Source organism: Condylostylus longicornis, unplaced genomic scaffold (assembly GCF_029603195.1).
Source record: "Condylostylus longicornis isolate FDR11 unplaced genomic scaffold, ASM2960319v2 ptg000004l, whole genome shotgun sequence".
NCBI lineage: Eukaryota > Metazoa > Arthropoda > Insecta > Diptera > Dolichopodidae > Condylostylus > Condylostylus longicornis.
The window spans coordinates 7,118,957-7,145,243 of NW_026577973.1; the positions used below are offsets into that span (position 1 = coordinate 7,118,957).

The 26,287-nt window shown below is 24.5% G+C and overlaps 4 protein-coding genes across 4 annotated transcripts in view; 3 read left to right on the forward strand and 1 right to left on the reverse strand.

Moving 5' to 3' along the window:
- Window positions 1-6,411: 6,411 nt before the first annotated feature.
- Window positions 6,412-12,668, forward strand: LOC129612726 (neprilysin-4-like; the record flags this gene model as incomplete). Its single annotated transcript, XM_055526486.1, has 2 exons — window positions 6,412-7,534; window positions 11,561-12,668. Coding segments are annotated over 2 exons (2,229 nt in total), but the record flags the coding sequence as incomplete, so codon positions are not given.
- A 774-nt stretch (window positions 12,669-13,442) lies between these two features.
- Window positions 13,443-17,232, forward strand: LOC129614428 (xylulose kinase). The gene is made up of 6 exons (XM_055529023.1): window positions 13,443-13,778; window positions 15,229-15,350; window positions 15,407-15,518; window positions 15,588-16,306; window positions 16,367-16,680; window positions 16,734-17,232. The coding sequence occupies exons 1-6, from the start codon at window positions 13,725-13,727 to the stop codon at window positions 17,171-17,173; spliced, it is 1,761 nt and encodes a 586-aa protein (XP_055384998.1). The 5' UTR covers window positions 13,443-13,724; the 3' UTR covers window positions 17,174-17,232.
- Window positions 17,233-17,817: 585 nt separating this feature from the next.
- LOC129614421 (splicing factor 3A subunit 1) lies at window positions 17,818-20,899 on the reverse strand. The gene is made up of 7 exons (XM_055529014.1): window positions 20,674-20,899; window positions 20,362-20,526; window positions 20,131-20,302; window positions 18,869-20,078; window positions 18,541-18,778; window positions 18,118-18,482; window positions 17,818-18,045 (listed from the first exon to the last, which is right to left on the reverse strand). Exons 1-7 carry the CDS (start codon window positions 20,780-20,782, stop codon window positions 17,944-17,946), a joined length of 2,361 nt encoding a protein of 786 aa, XP_055384989.1. The 5' UTR covers window positions 20,783-20,899; the 3' UTR covers window positions 17,818-17,943.
- A 3,769-nt stretch (window positions 20,900-24,668) lies between these two features.
- LOC129612737 (peroxidase) overlaps window positions 24,669-26,287 on the forward strand; it is a 75,675-nt gene continuing 74,056 nt past the window's right edge. The window contains exon 1 of the mRNA XM_055526498.1: window positions 24,669-25,141. Within this exon, the coding sequence (XP_055382473.1) occupies window positions 25,054-25,141 (88 nt within the window). The 5' untranslated portion in view covers window positions 24,669-25,053. The remainder of the gene's footprint in view (window positions 25,142-26,287) is intronic.

The window sequence follows — 26,287 nt, forward strand, 5'->3', positions numbered from 1 at the left end:
AACAATTAAACTTCATCTAATTTGGTGAAGTCTTAACAAAAAAAATGTGCATGATTTTAAAATATATTCTTATTTATACACAAAAATAAACATATTTTTTTAATTTTTACATGTCACAATAAAATTTGTAAAATGTAATATATAACAATAAAATTTTACTCTTAAAAAACAATAAATTTTTGATAAAAGAAAACAAAAAAAAAAAATAATAATTTTAGTAAATTTAAAGCTAATAAAAGATAAAACAAAAATATTTTAATAATTTACTTGTAAATAGTACTAAGTGTAGGGCAGTTTAGTTTTTAAATTGTAATTAATAATTAAAAAAAATGTATATATACACATTATTAATATTGTTTTAAATATATAATACAAAAAAATATTTTTCTTTTAAATCTATGGGATTATGTACTATTATTATTTGCATAGATTAACAGAAAAAAAAATAAATGAAAAAAAAAAAAAATAATTAATATAAATGGAATAATTACTAAGACTAGCATTTTAAGTTTGATATTTTTGAATTTTATTGTACTTACAAAAAAAAAAACGAATAAATAATAAACATTAAATGTCAACCAAAAAAATATTTGCTTTAATAAAACTCAAAACTATATACAAATTGAGAAAAAGAAAACAAATTTAGAAAACACAAAACGTATATAATATATTTTATATATGTTCATTATTATATATTGTGTTCGAGAAATTAATTTTAACAAAATTTGTTTTTAAAACTTATTAATGTATGAAATTCTTTTGGAAAAAGTTTTAAAATTCAATAAATATTTTGATCTCATTTTATTTTTCTATAATATCGTTAAGTAAGTAAGTTATGTGCTTTTTTTTGTTTTAAGGATTAATTTAATTTCTTGGAAGTATGACAATGTCCTTTCTCTATCAAATGCACTAGATTCAACTAAAATTTAATCGCTTACTTTCAATTTATATAATTAATCGAATTATACTTATATATATATTCAATTTTGATCTTAAATCCGGATTTTTATATGTATTTATTATTTCATTACAATTTTAATGTAATTAAAAAAACTGAAAATTAAGAAATTTTGTATAATATTTTTTAAACAGTTTTTACTTACATGTAATTTTATTTTAATAGCATTTCCTTTCACATTACAATATCGATAAACTTTCGTTCAAGTTGTTTTTTTTATTATTATAGTATCAAATTAAATTTTAATCTCCGCATATAAATGATTCCTTAAAGGACATTGACTGAGTTTCAAAATACATTAAAAATTTTATAAAAATTTATCAAAATAAATAGTCTGAATTTTTAAGTTTAAACATTGTCATACAATAAAACAAAATTAAAATTCCAAAATTTATCAAAATTAATTCAATAAATAAAAAGTCACTGCATTTTTTCAAGTATTTTTCAAAATTAAACATTCAAAATTTTTCCCCCATTTCTTCACTTTATCGCAAATATTTTTCAATAAAATAAAAAAAAAAACATAAAAACGAAACTAATTTTATTTATTCAAAATGAAACAAGTGAAAAAAAAAATATAAAAGAAAACACACAAAATTCAAAAAAATATTTGTAAAGAGAATCTCTAACACATATTTTTTAATGCTAAATAACAAAAATAATTTTAAAATTAAGTAAGAACATTTTTATTGATTAAAACATACAATTAATAATTCAATAATAATTAATCATTATAATATAGAAAAATTTGGCTGGGAATGTTTTGCAGTGTATATATAAATGTATACAAAGTTTATATAAGTGTATAAATGGTTTTTATTATTAAAAAAAAAGAAAAAAATATTAAATATATAAAAAAAAATATATACAATAAATACAATATATAAAAATTTTTAAAATATAATTATATAAAAATACAAGGTACTTAAAAGTATATAAGAAACATGTATTGTATTATAATAATAAAATTTTAATAAAAGCTGACAGAAAAATTAAATTTATATAATAATAATAAAAAAATTATATATATAAACAACTAATATATGAATTAAGAATAGATTAAATCACGATATAAAAAACAAAAAGTTTTAAATTTAAAGTTATATTTAACAAAATAAAATAATTGTATATAAAAATAATAAATTTAAAGATATCACATTTGAATTTTTACTTTCAATTCTTTAAAAATAAAAAAAAAAAGTTAAAATAAAAATGCGAACTAACAAAAAAAATGTGAAATTATTTGTAAACTAAATAATAGTTCTTTGGCTTGTAACAATTACACAAAATTAAACGAATAAAATGTTTTAAAAATAGAAGTGAAATATACTTTATTAATAAAACAAATTAATTTTAAATTGTTTTATTTTATCGTTTATTATTTAATATAAAACTACATAACAATGAGAATAGTTTATTATGATCATTAAAAGCAGATTATTAATTTTAAATAATTAAAAAATACAGACGTCGATGATCAGAAACTGTGATTGTTAAAAATAAGAAGATTTCATTGAAGTTCTTGAAGATTTCATATCTTACAGTCTTGATACAAGAATGAAAAAAAATTAAAATTTCTATTACGGAGGTAATATATAAAAGATAATTCAGTTCTAACTTATATTTTAATATATAGTACGTTCGATAAATTTAAACTGCAAAATCTGCAAAAAGCATGTTCGAAAATTACAGTTGTAATTAAATCCTTAAGGAATTTCTAAGTTTTTTCATACAGCAAAAGAAATTTTAAATAAGAAGCAGAGCACAATAAACACAATGCTGACTCTTGAAAAGTATTACTCGAGTAAAGGTATTGAAAGCTTTGAGACGGTACTAATACCGTATTAATACCGTACTTAAATCTTTTTTAAAGCATTATTGAAGTCACGGTATGTTACAAATCTGCGAAAGCAAAATATTCGGTTTCAGATTTGTAAAATAAAAATGATATACAGATGTAAAAATAAAATTTAATTTAGAACTTTAAGTGCATGTTTGAATTATCGAAAATCCTGAAAGCTTTTTAATAGTTGTAAGATTTCTGATCAATAGCCTCAGTAAGATTCTTCGCATAAGAAAACATGAATTATTACCCTCATTATGATAGGAGTATATGAACGATAAACTCATTTACAGTATATGAAAAAAGGATAAAGTTATTTAGCAACTTTCATGTTTTAATTTTGAAGGAAATCTGTCTGTGTTATTCATACATATGTCATAAAATGAACCAAATCGATAGTATGTATATGGTCCAGTAATAAAAAATTGAAGGAAGAAAAGCTTAAAAAAATTCATTGTTGCAGTTAAAAAATTAATTTAATGTTTATTTAGTTATGAGTATTGTTATACATATTCATACATATAAGTATAGGTGTGTAAGCAAAAATTCCTTATAAGCCGTAAGGCAGTTTTTTGTTTTTTTTCAATAAATTAATTAATTTCTTGACTAATTCATTTGAAAATCATATTATACAATTTAAACATACATTTATATGAATGTAAATAAACATAAATACAACGAAAACACATTCAAAAGTGCAGTGAACAAATATAAAATGTTTCATATGCACACATTATAAACTGTGAATTTAATTAATTAATATTTTTGCCTGAATTATGCTGTCACTTTTCATTTGAGGGAATCTTGAACTTTTTAATTAAATTTCTTTTACAATATATTGATCGTATATCAAATTGCCCCGACAAACGCTTTATATTGCTGTTTGAATATGAAAACAGATTATTAATTTAATAATATTTTTACTTGTGTGTAATTAAGCATTTCTTGAATTTTTTTAACCCATGACTATTTTCAGTAATCTGTTAAGTAAATGTGCTTCTTTATGTACCGGCTTAGGTTAAAGACTTTGGATGATTAACGCATTTTGCACGTAGTTTGTAAATTGTCGCATGAATTATTTTTTCTAATAAGTATAAAAAATAATATTTTAATTTTATTTATTAAAATTAAAAATTTTAAAAAATTTATATGTATAAGTATTGCTAAATTTCCCAATAATAATATTTAATTTTAATAATTTTTGTTCAATTTATTGAGTTTTTATTTTTCCTTTTCCGATACTTAGTATCATTTTTAAAAATTATTTAAGTAAATGTGTTAAAACATCAACAGATCAAACATCTATTTAAAAATTAAGTAAGCATTAATTGTCAAGTTAGTAAATTTATTTAAATTTTTTAAAGAAAAAAATTAATTTTTTTTTTTTTTTTTCAAAAAATTTATATAAAAAGTCAATAGTTCAACTCGTGTAAATTAAAACAAAATAATAAAAAACAAATCATTGAATATTTTATGTACATACATATGTACATATGTACATATTTCAAATATTTAAGTTATACTAGGCGTTTTTGAAAATAAAAAAAGAAAAAATAAGATATACTAAATTTATTCAAAAATATGTGGGTGCAGGAATTATTAAAACTTATAAGACAGTATACAATTACAATAATGCATTCTATTGAAATCAACGTTTCGACTACTACTAGAATTATCAAAAATATTAATATTCCATTATAGGATACGGGATTACGGGAATGTTTTTTGAATCATTTTATTGCAAAAGAATGTGTAAAAGATGTCAAATCTTCAACTTTTAATTAAGCAAAATAAATATAAAGCTCGTCGAATATTTGAAAATTTAAAAATTAAAAAAAAAAATTTTCAAATTATTAAATTTAATAATTTTGCAAAATCGTTTCATTTTCATCAAAATACTAAAATTATTAATGGTGTATAATATAAAAGTACAGCCGAAATGCACTAGTGTTAATAATATTTCACAATTAACATTTTTATAAAACTTAAAAACAATTTAATTTTAATTTTTCTTGAATATAAATAGGTACAATCAAGAGCCATATAAGAACCGTAATTAATCGATCTCATAAGATATTGAAAAAGAGTTAAAAATAATGAAGCAAATAAAAATCTAAATTAATAAAAATTGTTATAGAAAATAATAAAAAATTGTTGTGACTATGGAAAGCTAATTAAAAACAAGCCTTACCGATTTGGTTATATATGTATACAATATAAACTGCAAAACGAAATGTTAAAGCGAAAGTTGATAAATATTTACCGAATAAAATCTAGGATTTTTAAATCAGAATTAAATATAGATCTATAAGTAATATAATATAAATCTTTTACTTTAATGAGAACAGAATATTTTCAAAATTCAACATATTAGAATATATATATGTATCTGTAAAATAAATTTAATCTTCAATATTTATTTATTCGAACTGCTTAATATTTGATACTAATTGTTAAATTAAAAATAATTTTAATCTAATTTAAAAAAAATTATTAAATTATCATAAATTACATCGCATTTATATATGTAGATATTGTTTAAGCAATAATTTAATAATTATTAATTCCCCGATCCGAATATATATGTATGTACATATAGGTATATAATTGATTTAAAAAACAAGCAAGAAAAATAGAAATGGAAATATTTAAACCTTATTATATAAATATATGAAAATATGTTCTGAAAAATTATATTCAATTAAAAAGAAAGGGGGAAATTTAATTTTCTAAATAACAAAATTTTGAAACAAAAAAAGCTCAAAATTGTACTCACCAAAAACAAATTAGTTTATACCAGTTTTTTTACAATAATTTGATTTTTATCTGCATAGGTGTGCAAAAAATTATTATAAAATATTTTAATACTTCTTAATATTTTGGGTTGAAAATTTTGAATATTTACTTTAAAATTCACCAACGGTCACAATTGACTCTTTCACAATGGGCTCTAGTTCCAGATTTTATGGAATAATTTCAATTTTTACAAATAAAACCAAATTATAAATTATTCTTACGAAATATTAAGAAAATACTTACTACTGAATGTTCGTTTAATGATATTTAAAATAAAAATTGTATAGGAACAGACGAATCAATTATATTAAGAGCATTTTAAATTTTTAAAAACAAACACATAGTCTTCATTACCAAATTCTATGACGTCACATTTTTTTCCTTTTTCGTTTTGCATTTCACATCTGCATGTGTATGTAACGTTATGTTTTAATTGTGTTACAATTATATTTATATAACAATTATTGTAGTTATATAATTTTAAAAACATTCTAATAAAACAGAAAAACAGCAATTTGATAAGAAAATTGATAATAATGATTTTTTTTAACATAATTTTATTACTAGTCTAGTATTTTAAAACATAAGTTTGTATATATACAAAAGCAAAACAGAATTTTTTGTTTTAAAAAGCTTTTTTAAACTATTTTGAGATTCATTCATCGATTTATTTTATGCCAGTCTTAAAAAAGTTAGTGAACTAATAAGAACATAAAAAAAACTAATTAATATTTTTTTTTGTTTTTTGCATATAATGTTTAAATTAAATTATATTTTAATTCAAATAATTATTTTAATTTATGTTTACAAATGTTACGGATCACCATTCGAAAAACTTGTTATACAAAATAACAATAACACATTTAAAAATGAATTTAATTTGAAAGAATCAATTTTAAATAACGATGAATTAATTGAATATCTTCAAAAGGAAATATTTTTGAAACACTTACAAGAGAAATCAATCAATCAATATGAATTAATATCAAAATATATGGATAAAAGTGCTGATCCATGCGAAGATTTTTATCAGTATGCATGTGGTAATTGGGAAAAATATCATGAAATTCCATTAGAATTACCTTCATATGATATATTTGCAATATTAAATGAGGAATTACAAAAATCATTACATGAAATTTTAACTTATAATCAGAATAAAACTATGAATTCTATAATTAATAATCAAAATAGCAGCACAGACGAGATTATGGAAAATGATACAAAAAATTTCGATATGGAACAACAAGTGAATTTATTTTTTGCCTCATGTTCAAATATTGATTTAATAAATGAAAGAAAATTTGAACCAATGCTTGAGGTAATTAAAGAAATTGGTGGTTTTCCATTATTGGATGGTGATGAATGGTCTGAAGAAAATTTTAATTTAGAAGAAGTATTAGCTTGGCAATCAATTCATCAAATGCATAGTTTCTTTTCAACAGAAATTGAATATGATCTTAAAAATATTGAAAAATCTGTTATTTATATGTTACATCCAGAATTAGGTTTACGTAGTCATGCCGATTATTTAGAAAGTTATAATAAAGCACATTTAGAAGGTTATCGTGAATTTATTAAAGACGTATTTGAAATTTTAAATACACCAGAAAATGAAACACAAAATGTTATTGATGAAATAATAGATTTAGAAATGAAATTAGCAAAATTAACAGATGTAAGAACAAATAATTATGAAGTACAACAGTTATATAATCCAACAACAGTTGGTATTTTAAAAGAAAAATATTCAAAATTTAATTGGACAGAATATTTAATAAAAATATTTAATAAAGAATTCAATGATGATTATAAAATAGTTATATTTGGAGCTCCAAAAACAGATGAAATATTTGACCTCTTAATTAATACAGATAAGAGAATCATAGCAAATTATATCAATTGGCGTACAATTCAGCAAATGTTAAAATATCTTGGTAAGATTTAATTAAATTTTATTTTCAGTAATCCTAATAATATTATTATTTATATTTTACTTAATGTTTATGTTTTAATTTACGTAAATAATTATAAAGTGATAAAATAATAATTGAATTTTAGAAATACAAAAATGCCCATAAATTTTTTGCAGTTAGTGTTTTTGTTGGAATAACGGGCAAGTATTTGTTTATATAAATATCCCAATTAACAATTTTAAACTGTTTTGTGGTGAGAAAAACCGAGTGTAGCGTATTAAAAAGTTTTGTAAAAATTATTTGAATAGAAGTAATGTGATATATTATATAATATTATTCAAATGTGAAACAATTAAAATACAGAGATAGGATACAAAATCAACAAAATCACACATTAGCTTCTACTTGTTTTTAGAGTTTTTTTTAAACATTTAAAATAGTCTGAATAGTCATATACAATTTTTAATTTTCTCATATAAAGTAAAGTTTAAAACAAAATCTAAATGGAGCTTTACAAATTCAGAAGGAGATATTTGAAAATTTCATGCTCATTTTCTCCTATATACAATATGAGATTGTTTTTATTCAATGATAAGTGTACATCCATATTATACTAAACGAATCTATAAAGGTATTACCTGCAAGTTTTTAAGGTTCGAATAAATTAGCTTTAAAGATTTGAAAATTCGTTTAGATATAAAATTTTTCTCTGACTTCTATGATTTTTCTTCCCAGATATTGCAAATAACATTTTTTTCATTGTGGAAAAAATGAGGTAAAAAGCAATTTTTTGGAAAATATGAATAAAATGTTTGTGGTATTATAGACTATAAAAAAAATTTATATAGACGTAATTTTGCCCTATAGAAAGAAATTATAAACTATAGAAAGAATTATATAGGGGTAATTTTGGCTATATACATATGTAGAGTACCTTCATTTGAACGCCCAAGAAATTTTTTCTGCACATCACACTTTCCTAAATAATATAAAGGTTTTGAAGGCATATTAAATTTTCCAGAATGATATTAAAAACTAACATTTTCCAACTTTCGTAACAACATAATTCAAAAGCGTGCCGCAGCTTTTAGAGACAAACTATCTTTTAAAAGAAATGGTTTTTGAAAAATGGATTTTTGTATTTGAAAGATAGAGACCTTAATTTTGCAACCTATATGATTTTTATACAATATAACTCATTTAGAATAAAAAATTGTAGTTGACACTTTTATTCACTCACATCTTCTTTTGGAGGAGCAAAATATATTTACTGTTTAACTTTAACATTTTAAATCTAACAAACATTATTTAAGTTGTACTGTTACTATTTTAATAAATTTTTTATTAGAAAAATTTACTGACATATTTTTTCTATAAAATTACCTAATTATTTAAATAAATCTGAAAATCCAGTAAATTTAGCAATAGATTTAAAAAAAAAAACCTTAATTTACCATCGTAAACCTCAAAATGTTGCACGGGATTATTTCTCAAATATTGAAGCAATTAAATTATTAATTATACATACACACATACTTTCAAAACATAGTGTTACAACTTATTAAATTTTGTTATGTAGCAAGAACAATAATTTTTTTCAGTTATTGTGCTCACATTGTTTGTTTTTCAGCTGCTCAAATTGAATATTCTATCGCCAAACATGATAGCACTGACAAGCGATAATTGACATCGATATTATGATATTCCCTATATTAGCTTAACATAAGATGTTTGTCAACTATATTATAATGTTAAAAACTCAATATCTATACTATATAGTATATGTATATCATAGCCTAATATTGTAATTCCAAATTACAGTTTTGTCCGTGGGAACACTCAGCTGAAACAATTTGAAATTTTCAAAATTGAATTATTGATGTAATTACAGTATTGATATTACATGTCTATCAATAATGATTTGCTAATGTCTTGTTGTTCTTTTAAATTTTTGCTTCATTAAAATTTGTAAAATTTTTTTATTACTTTCATCATAATTTAGGATAACAATAATTTGTAATCTATATACAACAACAACAACAACACATGAGAAAAAAAAACAGAATAAATGCTACAATTTTCGTATTTTATGGTACCATCATTGTTTATGACTAGATGATTAATAAACCGAATTGTTTATGTTTTTGTAATTCCCTTTTAACTTTTATTTTCGTATTTATGTGTTCATGTTTGTGAACTGAAAAGCACGTGCTTTATTTTAATTGTTTTTCTTTTTTAAATCGCATTAGTAATAATAGCACAACTTTATTAAACCGAGTCTAAAATTCAAGGTGTTAATTAACGTACTTCCGGTACTTAATTTTAAAATATAATATTAACACCATAACACTTTTTTTTATTTTGCTTTGCTATATACTTTTTATCTATTGAGACAATAAAATATTCAAAAGTCAGTATCTTTCAAATGCACAAGCATAAACACACACATTCATAATATATACATGTGATTATAAGAATAACACAAATTTCGATAAAATTTTTGCACAAAAAATTTTGTGAAATTTTAGATTAATTTACGTAATTAATGATATTAAATTACTTTAAAGAGAATTATGTGGTTATACAAATGAGTGTGAATTTATAAATATATTGTATATATTTATAGTTTTAAAGTTTTTGTTAATGCATTATTCCAAAAATGTGAAACGTTAATTTTAGTAAATATACCCATAACGAATTATATGTATGTATTTATAATATTTAAGAATGATTATGTTATCGTACTACGAATTGCATTCTTCCATAAAGTTTTTAATCTATCTTTGGAATTATATTGATTAAATATAAAAAGTTCATAACATTACTGGGAAGTAATATGTTGTATATACTTATATACTGCAATATGTGAACACACATGATTTACAGGGCATTTCAAAAATTTTCATACAAAACTAAAAAATATATCTTTTCAATACTCATACATTATATTATGCGTTTTATTCTAAAATATTTATCAGTAGAATATAATACAGTAAAAATCGGTTAGCGCACAAAAACGGTAACAAAGTTTTGTTCATAAACATATGTATGGAAAAAAAATTCTTTATAACGAAATCGGTTTTAACGAAAAACTGCTTATAGCGAATGTTCTTACTTCAGCGACAATTCCGTTTATATGGAAATAAAATTGATTATAACGAATACCTCGGCTTGAGTGACATTTATTTTATTATGTAGGTAGGTAGTCTATGACAAAATTTTTTTTTATCAAAGAATTAAGTGCCATTTTAATTTAATTTTCATTTTGGATTTGAATTGAAGAGTAAATAAAACAATGATAGAAATTGAAAAGTAAATAGCAACATTTTTAATTCGTATACCGGTTATAATAAAAATCGGTAATGACGTTCATTTTTGCTGATTTGAGTGTACGCTATAACAAATTTCTGCTATACTTCTTCCCAAAAACAATGTTTTTTAATACATAATATTTCGATAGGTAATTTCTATGGAAAAAGTTCATGAACAAATAATTACTCAAATTTGCACTTTAATAATTCATTACCTGTTAATAAAACATCTTTTTGTTAAACGTTTCCTCGTCAAGGCATAGTGCACACCATTTTGCGTATCAAGAATCTTTATTAAAATATATTGCAATTGGAATAAACAAGTCAAAAACGATTACATGTAAGTAATCACATACATATGTACATAGTATGTATGTAAATATTTAGATTTTAGGATATCTTTATTCAATGAAATTTTTATAAAACCTAACAAGATTCTTTCACAACATATACTCGTAACTTTCAGAAATATAACAATCTGAAAGTACACCATTACAATTTACCAATAAGTCATATAAATGTCTTATAAATCTAATCTTAAAATTAAGCTCTATTGTGAATTGTACTATAAAAAAAATTGCTGGTCCCGCACTAATTATAAAATGTTGTATTTATTTATTTTTAAACTATGCAAGTTTTTGTATCTGATTTCATATTAATAATTAATTGTTAATTATAATTCTTATTTTAGTCATATTCAATATTTTCTTTTTTACTTTTATTTCTCCAATTTTAGATGAAAGATTTAAGGCTCCGAAAGTGAAATTTACAAAAATATTAATGGGTTCTGAGAAAACCACTAAAGAAAGAACATATTTGTGTGCTGGTGAAGTTAACGAAGCTATCGGTATGGCTGTTAGTTCTTTATATGTAAAAAAATATTTTAATGAAAATTGTAAGGATGATGTTTCTAAAATGACTGAAGAAATTTCAAAAGTGTTTCGTTCAAATTTAAATTTATCGGATTGGATTGATGACGAAACAAAACTGTTAGCAGAGGAAAAAGTCAATAAAACTTTATTAGCTGTTGGTTATCCAGAGTTCATTTTAAATAAAACTGAATTAAATGACTATTATAATGGCATAAATTTTGCGAAAGATAAATATTTTGAGAATGTTTTAAATTTAAGAAAATATGAAAATATTAAAGAACGAAATAAATTGGAAAAAAAAGTCGATAAAAACGAATGGCCTATCAGACCAACTATAATCAATGCATTTTTTGAACAAGCTAAAAATAGAATTATAATGCCTGCAGCAATTCTTCAACCACCAGTTTATCATGGTGATTTTCCAAAAAGTTTAAATTATGGTGCTATAGGTGTTTTCATTGGACATGAATTAACCCATGGATTTGATACTGTTGGTCGCGGATTCGATCAAGATGGTAACATGAATGATTGGTGGACAAATAAATCTTATGAACAATTCAAGGATCGCGCTCAATGTTTCATTGATCAATATAGTCAATTTAAAATTTATAACAAAACATTGAATGGAGAAATAACAAAAGAGGAAAATATAGCGGATAATGGAGGTATTCGTTTATCTTTCAAAGTTTATAAAGAATGGTTAAAAACAGCAACAGAAGAAGAAATTAAAGCGGAAGCTGTTCCTAATTTAGATTTATCGCCACTACAATTATTCTTTGTTGCATTTGCTCAATCATGGTGTGAACACATAAGGCCAGAAGCAATTGAAAATCGTTTAGAAACAGACACTCATCCCCCTGGAAAATTTAGAATAATTGGAACACTTCAAAACTTTGAAGAATTTTCAAATGCATATGAATGTCCACTGAACACAACTATGAATCCAATTAAAAAATGTAAATTATGGTAATATTGAACATTATGTAAAATATAATTGTAAATATAATAGAAGTAACTTAAGTTCTGCTCTTTTAATACTCAAAAAAAATCTAAATTTAACGATAGTGAACCCGTTCATTTTCGCAATAATAAATATATATATTATTAAAATAACGTAAAATTATCGTGAAAATAGAAATATCAGAACCCAATTAAAGTTATCTTGCAAAGACAAAAGCTATTCCCGAAACAGGTTTTTCTAAATTTTTCAGCTTTAACATTTTCATATTTTTTTTTGCTTTTTACAGGTTTTCTTTAATATATTTGTCTTTTTTAATTAGAGACAATAAAAAAATAATCGATATGCTTATTACCTTTATAATTTCCAAAAAGTTTACTTAACTCTTTCCACTTTCCAGTTAAATTAATTTAATTCTTTAAAATCTGCAACATTGGTTAATTTAAGATTTTTTTCTTATTCTGTTATATTTAAGTATGTATGTATTTGCTTTCAAGACGGATATTTCATTTAAGTGAAATCAATCGGTTAAATAATATAAACAAAAATATTTCTATAAATCTAGAACATGGAATTATTTTTGTATATATCGGTAACACTCTAATTATGCTGTAATAACTTTAATGCTAATTTTTTTCAGTTTTTAATATTTGATCATAGATGTCGCCAAAATTTCACTTTCATATGTCAAATTCTGCTACTATAAAAATGATTGACCTTGAGATTTTTTTTTGTATGAAAAGGTAAGAAAGCAAAAACAAAAACATGAAAAAATTTTAGCGATCCGAAGTTGTTCAAAATCAGCTGTTGTATTTAATTTCTGATTATGAAGTGATTTTTTTTTAATATTATTTTTAAAAGTTCCTCTTCTGATAAACAGCGTCAAGCTCCTTTCTATCATCAATCAAATAAAATGGATTTGTTAAAGAAAAAAATATTTAGTTAATTTTCAAGCTTAGTTCAAGCTAGTATCAAACTTAAATAGAAATTTAAAAAATATTCTTATAGTTTATATAAAATAGTTAAAACAGTACAACGTAATAATTTTTATAAAACAAAACACAGCCAACATGACGCCAAGTCCAAGTGATACATATTTGGGATTCGATTTATCCACTCAGAAAGTAAGTACAAGTTGTAATTAACTTAAAATCTACAATTGTAAATTAAGATATAATTAAAAACTGGCTCAAATAAAATATTGAACTTTTAAGCAAATTAAATTTTTTAGACGGTCAAGGTCTAATTTTAGCTGTATTACAAATTTTTTCTGTTGTGTATTATTATTAGAAGTTAAAGCGTGTTCAAAGATTTCAACATTTTATGATATTGAAAGAGGGTCATATTATAACTTATTAATAAATAGATAAATACATAGAAAAATATTAGTATATGCATGTTTGTATTTAGGTACATGGGTATATTTTTGGAATATATGTACATAATAAGGTCAATACACGCAAGACGTAGATATTTTACGTACCTAGATACGTAAAAAAAAATATTTTACTAAACAGGTATACATATCTAATATCTATGTATCTAGCTATGAAATACTTAATTAAAAACGGAAATAATGAAAGCGTGCAAATAACATCATTGCATCATTTTCCTATAGCTTAGTATCATTTTGAAAAAAATTTGAATCAGTTCCTAATTTTAGAAATTAAAAGTTTGTTCATCAATTTAATCGGAAAGAGGTGGTTTCGAAAACTGTAAAAAGGGATTTTCCTGTATATGCGAATATGTTTGTTTTTACACTTTCCCAAAATCATTTTAGACAAGATAGAGAAAATTTGGAACATCTCCAAAAAATTTATAGCTAGATTACTAACGAATATTCCAAAAAAGTCATAATTATTCATAAAATTTTTCTAGAATTTCTACACAATTTATTTTTTAAAAATTGTTTACAAGAACTTTAATCCTTTAGTACGCTTTATGTTTATTTAAACATCTTCCTAGAACACTACTAAAATATAGCATATCTTCCTACACTACACATTTAAAATTTTCAAATTACAATTTGATTTTGTTTAATCAGATACGATAGATAATCATTAAATAAAAAAAACCTTATTGACCCTTGTTTTTTATGTAACGTAAAGTTATCACATCGCGTGAGCTCGTCTTTTTTTTTAGAGATTTTAATTTCTTTCTTAAAAGCTCTGCTTTCATCGTTTTGTTTGTTTAATTTTAAAGTACATTGGGTCGGCAAATAATCAAAATAAATATGTATAAACATTGATATAATAGAAATGATTGTATAAAATAACTTAAGACGTAAGCAAATATGTAATCCACTTTTCTAATAATTTTTTATATTATTCCATAAAATTACATAATTCTATTTAATGCGAATTTAATATAGGTTTAAAGTTTCCTTTAAAAATGAAAAATTTTTAATATGCGTTAGATAGATAATTATTTATTATAACAATTTGTTAAGATTTTAGTTTAAAAAGTAATTTCTGTTTATTACACTTGGGCAAATTGCGCAATTAAATTAAATTTTTGTGTAATAAACTTCTAGTTTTGAAAATATCTTAATTTTAATTTTTTTTTGTTTTTTAGTTGAAAGCTGTTTTGTTGAATTCAAATTTGGAAGTACTGGTACATGCAGAATTAAAATTTGATATAGATTTACCAGAATTTCAAACAGCGGGCGGTGTCAATACTGGATCCAACGAAAATGAGTAAATTAAAAATTGTAATAAAATACAAAGCAATTTTATTAAAACATGTTTTAAAGGTATTTTGTTCAGCCTGTTATGTGGGTTAAAGCGCTTGATATGGTTTTGGATAGATTGGTTGTACAAGGAGCTAATTTGAGTACAGTCTCAGCTATTGGAGGCTCTGCTCAAGTAATTAATTTTAATTAAAAATGAATTTATCTATTTTATTAACATATGAAAATATTTATTTATTTGTAGCAACACGGTTCTGTTTATTGGTCAGAAGATGGTATAAAATCATTAAAATCACTTGATGCTGACAAATTTTTACATTTTCAATTGAGCGAAAAAGCATTTACATTGAATAAAACCCCAATCTGGATGGATGGTTCAACAGAGAAACAATGTGCAGAAATGGAAAAAGCAGTTGGAGGTACTGCAAATATGGTTGCAATTACTGGATCAAAATGTTATCAACGTTTTACTGGTCCTCAAATAAGGAAAATTTTTCAAACTGCACCGAAGGTGTATGAGCATACTTTTGCTATTTCTCTAGTGAGTAGTTTCTTAGCATCAATATTTATTGGTGACATTGCACCTATTGACTACGCTGATGCTTCCGGAATGAATCTATTCGATATTCAAAAGAAAAATTGGTCAGATATATGTTTAAAAGCGTGTGCTCCTGATTTAGAAAAACGTTTGTTGCATCAACCAGTTAGTACGTGCTCCGTTATTGGTAATATATGCCCATTTTTTGTTCAACGTTACGGTTTTAAAACAAATTGCAAAATATCGGCTTTTACTGGAGACAATCCTTCAGCGTTTACTGGAATGTTAGTTAGTGAAAACTGGCTAGCAATTTCTTTAGGCACAAGCGATACAGTTATGATGACACTATCACAAAATCCACATTTAAAGCAAGGGCACGTACTTTGCCATCCAACAGATGATAATGCATTTATGGGGCTTTTATGGTAAAAGATTTTTATTTCGAATTATTCATTGTTATAATCTGAATTTTGTCTTTTTTAAAGTTTTAGAAATGGATCTCTCGTTCGTGATATTATCAAACGTGTAGAGGCTAATAATAACTGGGACAATTTTAGTGAATTACTTAATAATTCTCAACGAGGAAATAGAGGAAACATGGCTCTACATTTTCAGACACTTGAAATAATTCCAAAAGTTATTGGAACTCTAAAATGGAATGAAAATCATAACAGTGAGTCTACAGAAGGAAAAGTGGGACTAAAAAATTTCAATTCGGCACAAACTGAAGTTCGTGCTCTGATTGAAGGTCAAATGCTTCACCGAAAATCGGTTGCACAAGACATGGGATTCCATTTTGGTAAAACATAGTTGTTAACGTTTGATGTAATAAAACTTATTATCATTTTTTAGGTGAAGATACTAAAATTTTAGCTACTGGTGGAGCTTCAGTCAACAAATCAATTCTTCAAGTTATGTCAGACGTATTTAATGCTCCTGTTTACACAAAAAAAACTAGTGAAGCCGCTCTTCTTGGAGCAGCCTATAGAGCCAAATACTGTTTGTATTTGAATAATTTAAAGGCAAAGTCAAATGGTTATATTTTAAATGGCTGTGGTACATCTTTCATGAATGGTAGCTCAAAACAAAATGCTGTTCAAAATGGAGATAAGAGTGACATGGAAAATGGCGAAATAATTTCATACCAAAAGTACATACTACAACATTTTTCTAACCCATCACATCGTGTTTGTACACCAGGCGAAAATAGTTCACAGATTTATAATCCTATGTTAAGTAGATACCGAGAAATGGTAAATGTATTAAAAAGTAAAAGGACCGATTCATTGTGACATACGAATTAAATAACTTATGACATAAGTGCAAAATATTTTTTGTTTTCTAATTGAAACGCATGTATTTATTAAATTTTCTTTGATCATTCCTTTATCTTTGAAACATGTATGTAGCTTCAAATAATTATCATATTCTCTAAATGATGAGATGCTATCCAAAAGTATTGAGGTTTACAAAATGGAATCTCAAAATTTATTTTGTTTTGAAAACTGTAAATTTTTTTAATATCCTATCAACTTAAATGATGCATTTTGAAGAATATGAGGTTGATATAAAATTATCTTGAACCAAATAAGAAAGATTCAAATTGGTTTCATAAAAAGTTCAAAAATGTTTAATCTATGACAAATATTTTTTAGAAAACAATATTTTTAATGCTACTCTAAAACCACTGTTTTAGCAGAAATTGTCGATCAAATGATTTTTCATCACCAGTAAAAGCTAACACTTAACCCATCAAGGCTATATTTAGTTAATAATTGGAATATTTGTTGTAAATAGAAAAATTTTAATATTATTTAAGGTCATTCAAAGTACATATTCATAATGCACACAAAATTTAGAGGTTAAGTTATTTAATCTAATGTGATTTTCAATCTATGTTAATTGTTTTAAAGTTTTTAATATCAAAGAGCAACAATAAGTAAAAGAAGTTGCACATTTTTTAATATCTCGAATGTAATTTAAGACTTGAATATAAATCAAAAATTATCTTATACAATAAAAATACGGTTTTTTTAAACACAGTAAAAATATGTTGTTTAATTTATTTTTTTCTGCCACCTCTTTCTTTCACTTGCAAATGTACAGTGACACCGTTTAAGAGATTGTAAAATGCAGTTGTATTGTTATCTTTGAAGAACATTCCCTAAAAGTTATAAATTAATTAGTATCAGTAGCAATTGTATATTAAAAATTCAGTAAATAAAATATGAAGCACCTCATATGAAATTTTTTGCTTAGCTGGTGGCATTCCAGTTTCATCTTGTATTCGGGATTTTAATGTTGAAATTGTATCTGTTAAATTTAGACTTAGGGCGATAGTTTGTCCATTAAGCTTCCATTCAGATTTATCAGCATGCGGAACTTGAACTTGAATTGTGATTGGACTTTTGTGCATTGAAATAAATTGTTGTTCAGGAATTAAGTTGTCTTCCGATCTCATTTTTTTATTTGGTGGTTCATCCTCCATCATTGGCATTTGCTGCTGCATCATCATTTGTTGGTCAATTACTTGTGGCGCTGGCTGCATTGGGGGTCCCCCGGGTTGCATTGGTGGCAAATAACCAACCGGAAAAGGTGGTGCTAAATAAAAAATAAATTTTGACTTTAATTTTCTCTTTTATTTAGAAATAAATTTTACGAATCATAGGAGTTCTCATAGGCATCATCATCATTGGAACAGGAGGTCGAACTCCAGACATGTTTGGTTGTTGATTTTGATGTTGAGGGGGTTGTGGCATTTGTTGGTTAATTGATGGTCGTTGAGCCATACTCTGGGTAACAACAGGTTGTGGAATATTTTGCTGTGGCTTGCTCGTTGTAGTTGCAGGTTTAGGACCAATTTTTTCCTTTTCTTCATCAGGTATCAAACCTTTTACCTATTCAAACAGAATGAAATAACAAAAATGATATAAAAAAAAAGTTATGTAACAAAATTCTTAGGAAATGTTCAATAAAATTTTTTTTACTTTGTGTATTTGGTGAATTTGATCTTCAAGCGTGATATTTGCTCGTGCAGCTCTTGTAGCTGCTTCAACACTCGATGTGTGACCATCCCAAGTTACTCGATCGTCTTTTTTAGTTTCCTCTTCGCCCAATTTTTTACCGATTACAGTTTCTTCATCACCGACACCAAAAATATCTGTACGTCTTTCTGCCAATTGTTTTAAACTGGCTTCAATGGCGGTACCAGCTGCAAAAACGTTATCTTGATTGATTTTGTCCACGGTATGTTTATCTCTTTGTTCAACCCATCTTGGATCTAAAAGCCCAATTCGCATGTGCTCAGCAACTTTGGATGCAGGTATTTTTTCACCAGTTATTGGTGAAATTAAATATTCATCTGTAGAAACCGGCTTAACAGTTTTTTGAGTTTGTTTTGGATCGTATTTTTTGACAATTACTTTATCGTGTGTTGGAGGAAGCATAGGTGCCGGTGTTACGGATGGTTGTTTTTCTGCCAAATTTTCTGATTCTTCGTCACTCGATGCTTCATCCATATCTTGAACTTGAATATTATCACGTTTGTTATGAATAACTGAAGAAGGAGCAATTTTGTTGGGTCGTTTATCATTAACTTGCATTTGATTTACACTCGGTTGATTTGGTTGTCCGAGTCTATTTTCCATTTGCGAAAGTTTTATATTACCACTTGGCAAACTAACTTCTTCTTCATCGGATTCAATTTGCATTTCAATATCCCCGTCCTCTTCCATCATTCGTTCTTCCATTAACACTCTAGCACCAACTTCTTCTGGTGTTGTAGGCGGAGGGAAATTACCTGTTTCAAAAGGCTGATAATCAACTGTCTCCACAACTACAAAATTATGCCAATCGATCTGAGCATATGCTACTCTTTCTTTTTCAATTGTTTCCTCTTCACGACGCTTCTGAGCTTCCTGGTGTCGCTGCCAATTTGCGCGATATTTAACTTGATCAAGAATTAAATTTATGCTTACACGATTATTTTGGCTTTCAGACTTTAATTTTTGCATTAAATCTTTTGGTGGAATCAAAATTTTTGTATATTGTTCTAAGAGTCTAGTAAAGTATTGAAAAAGAGAATGTTGAGGTCGCAAAAAATCAAATTGATAATTGCGTTGTTCTCTATTCATAAGATTTGTAAGAAACTGTCGACCATTTCTCGCAACAAATTGAGCTGTTAATTTTACAATATCCCTAAAAATTCAATAGCTTAAATTTAAAAAAAAAAAACAAGTTTCCAACTTACAAATCTAAAGCTGAAATTGAGGGAGGATCTGCAACAAATTCGAATTCTGGTGGAGGTTCCCTTGGTACAAATTGTTGTTCTGCCACTTGCTTCAAAAATTCTTGTTGTTTTTGCTGTGCAGAAGATGATACTGCCAATTGCTTTAAACCGGGTATTAAACTTTGCGACTCTACTGCTCAAACAAAAAAAAGAAATTAATAATGTTCACAAGAATCAAAATTGTATATATACTTTTTCCTTCTCTGAATTCAGTAACCTTATGACGATAGTATGCATGATAAGGATCACCAGAATTAAGGAAATTAAATTTTGGATTCCCTAGTTCATTTTGACGGATACGGGCTTCAAATTCTGGTCCATTTCTAGCAACAAAACTTGCAGTTTTGTCAACGATATCTATATTATGAAAGAGTTAAAGGAAATCTCTCCAAAAAGAAATTATTATCAACATTGAAAAAAAACTGAAAATAAAATATTTGCTTCGAAAATAAAAATTAAAATATGCATGCATGTATTCCTCGCAATATTTTTGTAAAAGGATACTTCTAACCTCCGGTGGTGGATATATAATCCCAACCACAGGACCTGACATTGATTTTGTACTATCATCTGTATCCTCTAAAATTTCTTCTTCTATTTCCAATGAAGGCATATTTTTAAAATTTTTTAACTTTTGATAATTTAAAAAATTACTCAAATCACTGAGAACTAAATTAAAGTTTTGTTTAAATACAATGCAAAAAAAGTTATATGTGCACAAGGTATGTCAATTTGCTGTCATTTACGATGCTATTGCTAAGACTCAAAATATTTTGACATTTCTTTAATGTGTATAAAATATCGATTAATTTTTTGTTATGAATCGATGTGTAATGTTGCCACAAATTGACAAAATATTATCATTCCAGCTTTATCCTTTCAATCAACGATTTTCAAACTGTTGTAAAAACTTTATTGGAATAGCACTAACAACAGTTCTAATTACGCTAATCTATTTGTATTTAATCGAAAAGCATATTTCAATAACAAATTATGATAAAAAAAACAAATTTCAATATAAAAATTAAAATTTAGATAATGCAGAAAATTGCGAAATTTTCCTTTTTTAATAGAAAATTCAATCTGTATAAATTTTATTCCTAATTTAAAAATGAAATTTTTCAATTACTACCAAAACAAATTCATGATTGGCCTTAACAATTGTTATTATTATAAACGATATTGTTATAGTGTTGGGGTATTTACATTGGTATGCGAAAATGTGAATACGGAAACGGAAAAAACTCTACGCTCCTAATATTTTTGCAGGCTTTTCGTTCTGTTTTTTTTATTATGAATGTTGACCAGTTTTCTTCACATTGTGTGAAACGCAGCTATTCCGCCGTCAATTTTATTCATAGCAGTGTTATTTTTTGTTAAAGAGGCATTCTTTTTCATATCAATAAAACTGTTCTATTTATAAACTTAGCAAGTTTATGCTATTTGAAAATTTATCTATTCCTAAATTCTTAATGGGAATTTTTAAATTTAAGTGCTACATCTCAATAAAAGCGGCTCGCGATAAGTGGCTTTTCATATTTATATTTTTATATTGATACATACATTTTATATGGAGCCTCCTGCATTTTTTATATGGAAATTGCCGTGCATTTCAACCAGTACTCTTTTAAATTCAATTTTTCCATTTTAAGCAAGCGGTGTTTTGAAGTAAAAATTTGCCGCTTTCCTTGGTGATTGTGCAGCGACACTAAAAGTATGTACATACATACCGAAGTAAATTTGGAGATTTGATTTTTTTTTTAAATTTTTAAAAGAACTAATGTATATCTATGTAAATATTTATTAGTTGTATTTTCATATTAATATTAGTTCTAAAACTTTTTCCAATAAATTAAGATGTGAAAAGACCAAGTTGTTCAGTATTTACGGTTATTGCATTTGTTTTCTTTCATAATTTCAAAGACACATATTTTATTTAATTAAAATCAACTTTATACAACATACTTATACGTATACATAATGCTTACATGCGTACATATGTAGATACAATCTTTGTCATTTAAAATTCAAATTCTTTGTGATTTTGCCTAATTTTTGTAACTTTGTAATTTACACTTTTCTTTCATTTTACATTGATTTGCTCTTGATTTTGTTCCCAGCCCCATGTTACTGAATGCCTTATGTAACGTTCGCATGCCTTATGTAGCTTGATTTTCGTTTACATACCCAGAAAATGTAAATTCGAGAATTTCACATTTCAAAATAATAGAGAATTAATAAGATGAATAAAATTCTCGAATTTACATTTTCCAATATTTCTAATATTTCGAATTAAAGAAATGTAAAATTTGAACTTTTTTGTTTATAATTTAAAAATAAAGTAACACCGGGCTAAGAACAACGTTTATGATTTTTTTTTTATGAAATTGATTTGGTTTAAACTCTTTCAAATTTGGTGTTAAGTTTTTAAAATATACATTTTATTTGTTTAACTAATTTTTATGTATAGAGATACATCTTAGATGTGCATAAATTAAAAATTTAATTTTTCTATATTGTTGAAAAATATTGAAACACATTGAAGATAACTGAATCAATTTTTATTTTAGAATATTATGTTTTTCTTAATTTTAAAATTAATTTACATAACGATAATTATATTAGCAATCATAGTTAACGCAGTTATCTATTCTATACAAATATTATGCCCATCATTTTTTTTGCATTTTTATATTAATAATATAACGTAATAAATTATATTTGTTTTACGAAATATTGAAAACACAATTGATTATTATAGTCAAGATATAAATACAAATATCGTATAATATAATGCATGTACTTATAAAATGAAAGTTAATAAATATTTACTGTATATATATATATATATATATATATATATATATAATATTAAAATAAAAACAATTATAATTATCATAAAATTTATAACTAATAAAAGTAATGTAATGTGATACTTTTTTTGCCTTGTTCACATTTTCTTTAGTAAAAATAAAATATTTACGTAATATGCTAAAGAGTACTCTTATAAAATTTGCGTCTAGTGTTTAAACAGATAGGAATTCACAAGTTCTAATATATTTTTTTCATTGAAATATTTAATACATATACAAAACACAAAATTTTCTTAGGTGTTCCTTTTAAATTATGGTTAAATGAAGTTGTATGTGATATTAAAAAAATAACAATGATCACAATAGATGAATTTGCAATTATTTATAAATATTTAATTACTTTGAACGATCTGAAATTTTTGAGACATAGTTTCGATTCGAATCGCATATCGTGAGTTCAGCATTAAGCAAATTTCAAGTATAAGAATCAATTTTCATAAATAACTTAAAACAAGCCATGGCTACTGAAAATTAAATTTATAAAACAAAACCTTTATTCCATAATTTATAAAACAAAAAAAATTTCCATAATTTATGAATTGAAATGCAAAACCAATCAAATATAATTAGAAATATGTATTTTAAAGATTGAAAATTTTAAATATACATACGGACAAACGAATTCTGTAAAAAATTTTGTAATATACGTTATAACGTTATCATTTTCATTCATACTTAAATAGAATCTTGAGTGAGTAAATATACAACCATTTAATCTCAGCGTTTTACTGATAAAAAAGTTCTCAATTACAAATTTGTAAGAAATGAGTAAACATTTTACAGTAAAGAACTTATGTAGCAAGTTATAATTAACAATATATTTGTTCTTATATACATACATATGTGCATTTTATAAAAATATATATCAAAATAATGATGAAATACAATAAAGCCCTAAGTAGAAAATTCAAAATTTTACAGAGAAGCGTTTTGAAAGCTTGAAAATTTACCAGTTAATTAGAATAACATTATAAATTTAATTTTTGTTTTTATTAAAACTACTAAAATTAGTTTTTAACTTTGAGTTTGTGTACTTACCATAACATGGCTTATCGTGTAAAAATTGCTAATACCAACTGATGCACTTAGCATATTCGTATTTCATCAATATATCAGCTTTTGTAATATAAATATTATAAGAAAGCACTCAGCTTTTTTTTGCTACTTAAACCTTGCAGTTCATCTACATATATCAACTAAATCGATCTCACAAACAAATATACGTACGGTATCGAAATCTATACCACAAAACGAGCATCGTTCGAAATTAATATTAGTGTAAAAAAAATGGATTTTGAAAAATTTGTTACTTAGCACATATATGTGCTTCACCATTGGTTTGTAGTGTACTGTTTAAATGTATAAACATACCATGCAATTGTTGTGTGGAGAGTTTAATTTTTTAAACTGTTTTATTTAGTGTTTATTTTCTCGCGCTAATTAATAATAGCCAACACACTTGAGTTGAGAATAACATATTGTACGATTTCAAGTGGTCATACATATATGGGGATGTTTTTTTATTTATACTTGTAATATTCTCTTTTTCTCCTTTTTGTTCTGGTTTTTTGTAAATATATTTACTTTTCTTTAAAATTATATTTTATTCAGTTTTCATTCTTTAATTCGATCTGGGATTGCATCTCGGAACGGGAAAAAAACTTGAGAAAAAAAAAATAATTTACATTTTTATACTTACACACACATATTGTGATAATAAAGTTGTGAATTAAACATAGAATTTACAAGAAGCAGAATAGAAGTGATTAATAAAAATAAATTTTTTGCAAATTTAAAAAATTAAATAAATTTAAAATTGAATTAAAGTGTTTATGTGTTATCATGTAAATTTCTTATCTAAATGTTGACATATAAATTCGAATAAGGAAATTAAATTAAAAATATTTACAAAACAAAGAACTTCAATATTATTTATGAATAAATAAAAAGAAATTATAAATTTTTTAAAAAAAATTATTTCACTTAAATTAAAAGTTAAATTTGAAACATAATGAATATTCAAACTATTTTCAAATTATCTCTTAATATTATTTTGGTATTACCAATAATGGTAATTGGAATTTATGAATTTCCAACTTGTAAGTATTGAATTTTATTTTAGTTTCAATTTGAAGCATAAATTAAATTCAGTTTTGAAATCAATAAGATCAATTAATGACAAATCTTATAAGAGTTTTAGGGCCTGATCGTGTATTTCGCTATTTTACTCGGAAAAAGAGAAGAAAATGAGTAATTATCATAAATTTGTATAAAGTAATTTACGAATGAGAAGAATTATTTGGTATTGCGTATCTCGTTTTTTTCTAAAATGCATACAAAATTTATTTATTTTGTTTTTGAAAGCGCAACGTTCAGATAATTTGGGAAAAAAAGCAAAAATCCAATTGAAAAAAAAGGTAATCTTATTGGAAAAGTGTTAGAAAATATTGAAAATTCTGATTTGAAAGTGAACAAAAAAGCGAGATAAGCGATGAGACTGTTAAATTATTATTATTTTTTAAAAATGATTAGGCTACGTAAGGATTTACTTGTCGTTTTAAATTATAAAATTTATGTGAATTTATGTAAAATTAATTGTGAATTTATGGGTTAATTAAATTGGAAATTTCTCACTTTAATTAGGAAACAGATGCATTTAATTTGAAAAAGTTTTAATTTGAAAAACATTTCTCTTTCAAATCAAAAGTATATCCACAAAAGAACGAAATGATATTCATTGGCATTAGATTTACATACATACATCAAGTTTCCATCACTTCATTATTAAATCGAATAATTGTTGAAGAATTATTTTTCAATTATAAAATGCTCAAAAAATTTTCGAAAAAAAAAACCTTTTTACGATTTTAGTTGTAAAAGTTTTTGAAACACAAGCAGACGCAAAGAGGATATGATTAGATCTAGAACATAACATTAATGTTATCAATAATTTTATAGTAACAAAATTAGATTTATCTACTATAATAAAAAAAAGTCATTAATCGCAACCAATTGCATTTTTTCGTATGTAAATGGCTTTAACATGTTCAAATAGTTTTGAAACGCTGTAACTTTACTTAATTGTTATTAATTTCAATTTAATACAAATTTTGAATATATAAAACGAAAGAAGTTCAAAACGTTTACTTAATTGAAAAGATCAATCAAAGGCAGTTTCCAAACAATTTCTAGTATTTTTATATGATTAAATATTTAGCAATATTGAAAATGGCAATGAAAATTAG

Excerpts from the sequence above, each read along its gene's own strand:
- LOC129614428 (XM_055529023.1), top strand. The coding sequence starts at position 13,725 with ATGACGCCAAGTCCAAGTGATACATATTTGGGATTCGATTTATCCACT. Across the intron at positions 15,351-15,406 it reads ACTGGATCCAACGAAAATGA|GTATTTTGTTCAGCCTGTTA; the intron begins GTAAATTAAAAA and ends CATGTTTTAAAG. Across the intron at positions 16,681-16,733 it reads AGACATGGGATTCCATTTTG|GTGAAGATACTAAAATTTTA; the intron begins GTAAAACATAGT and ends ATCATTTTTTAG.
- LOC129614421 (XM_055529014.1), bottom strand. The coding sequence starts at position 20,782 with ATGCCTTCATTGGAAATAGAAGAAGAAATTTTAGAGGATACAGATGAT. Across the intron at positions 20,079-20,130 it reads TCAATTTCAGCTTTAGATTT|GGATATTGTAAAATTAACAG; the intron begins GTAAGTTGGAAA and ends TTGAATTTTTAG. Across the intron at positions 18,483-18,540 it reads TATGAGAACTCCTATGATTC|CACCACCTTTTCCGGTTGGT; the intron begins GTAAAATTTATT and ends TTTTTTATTTAG.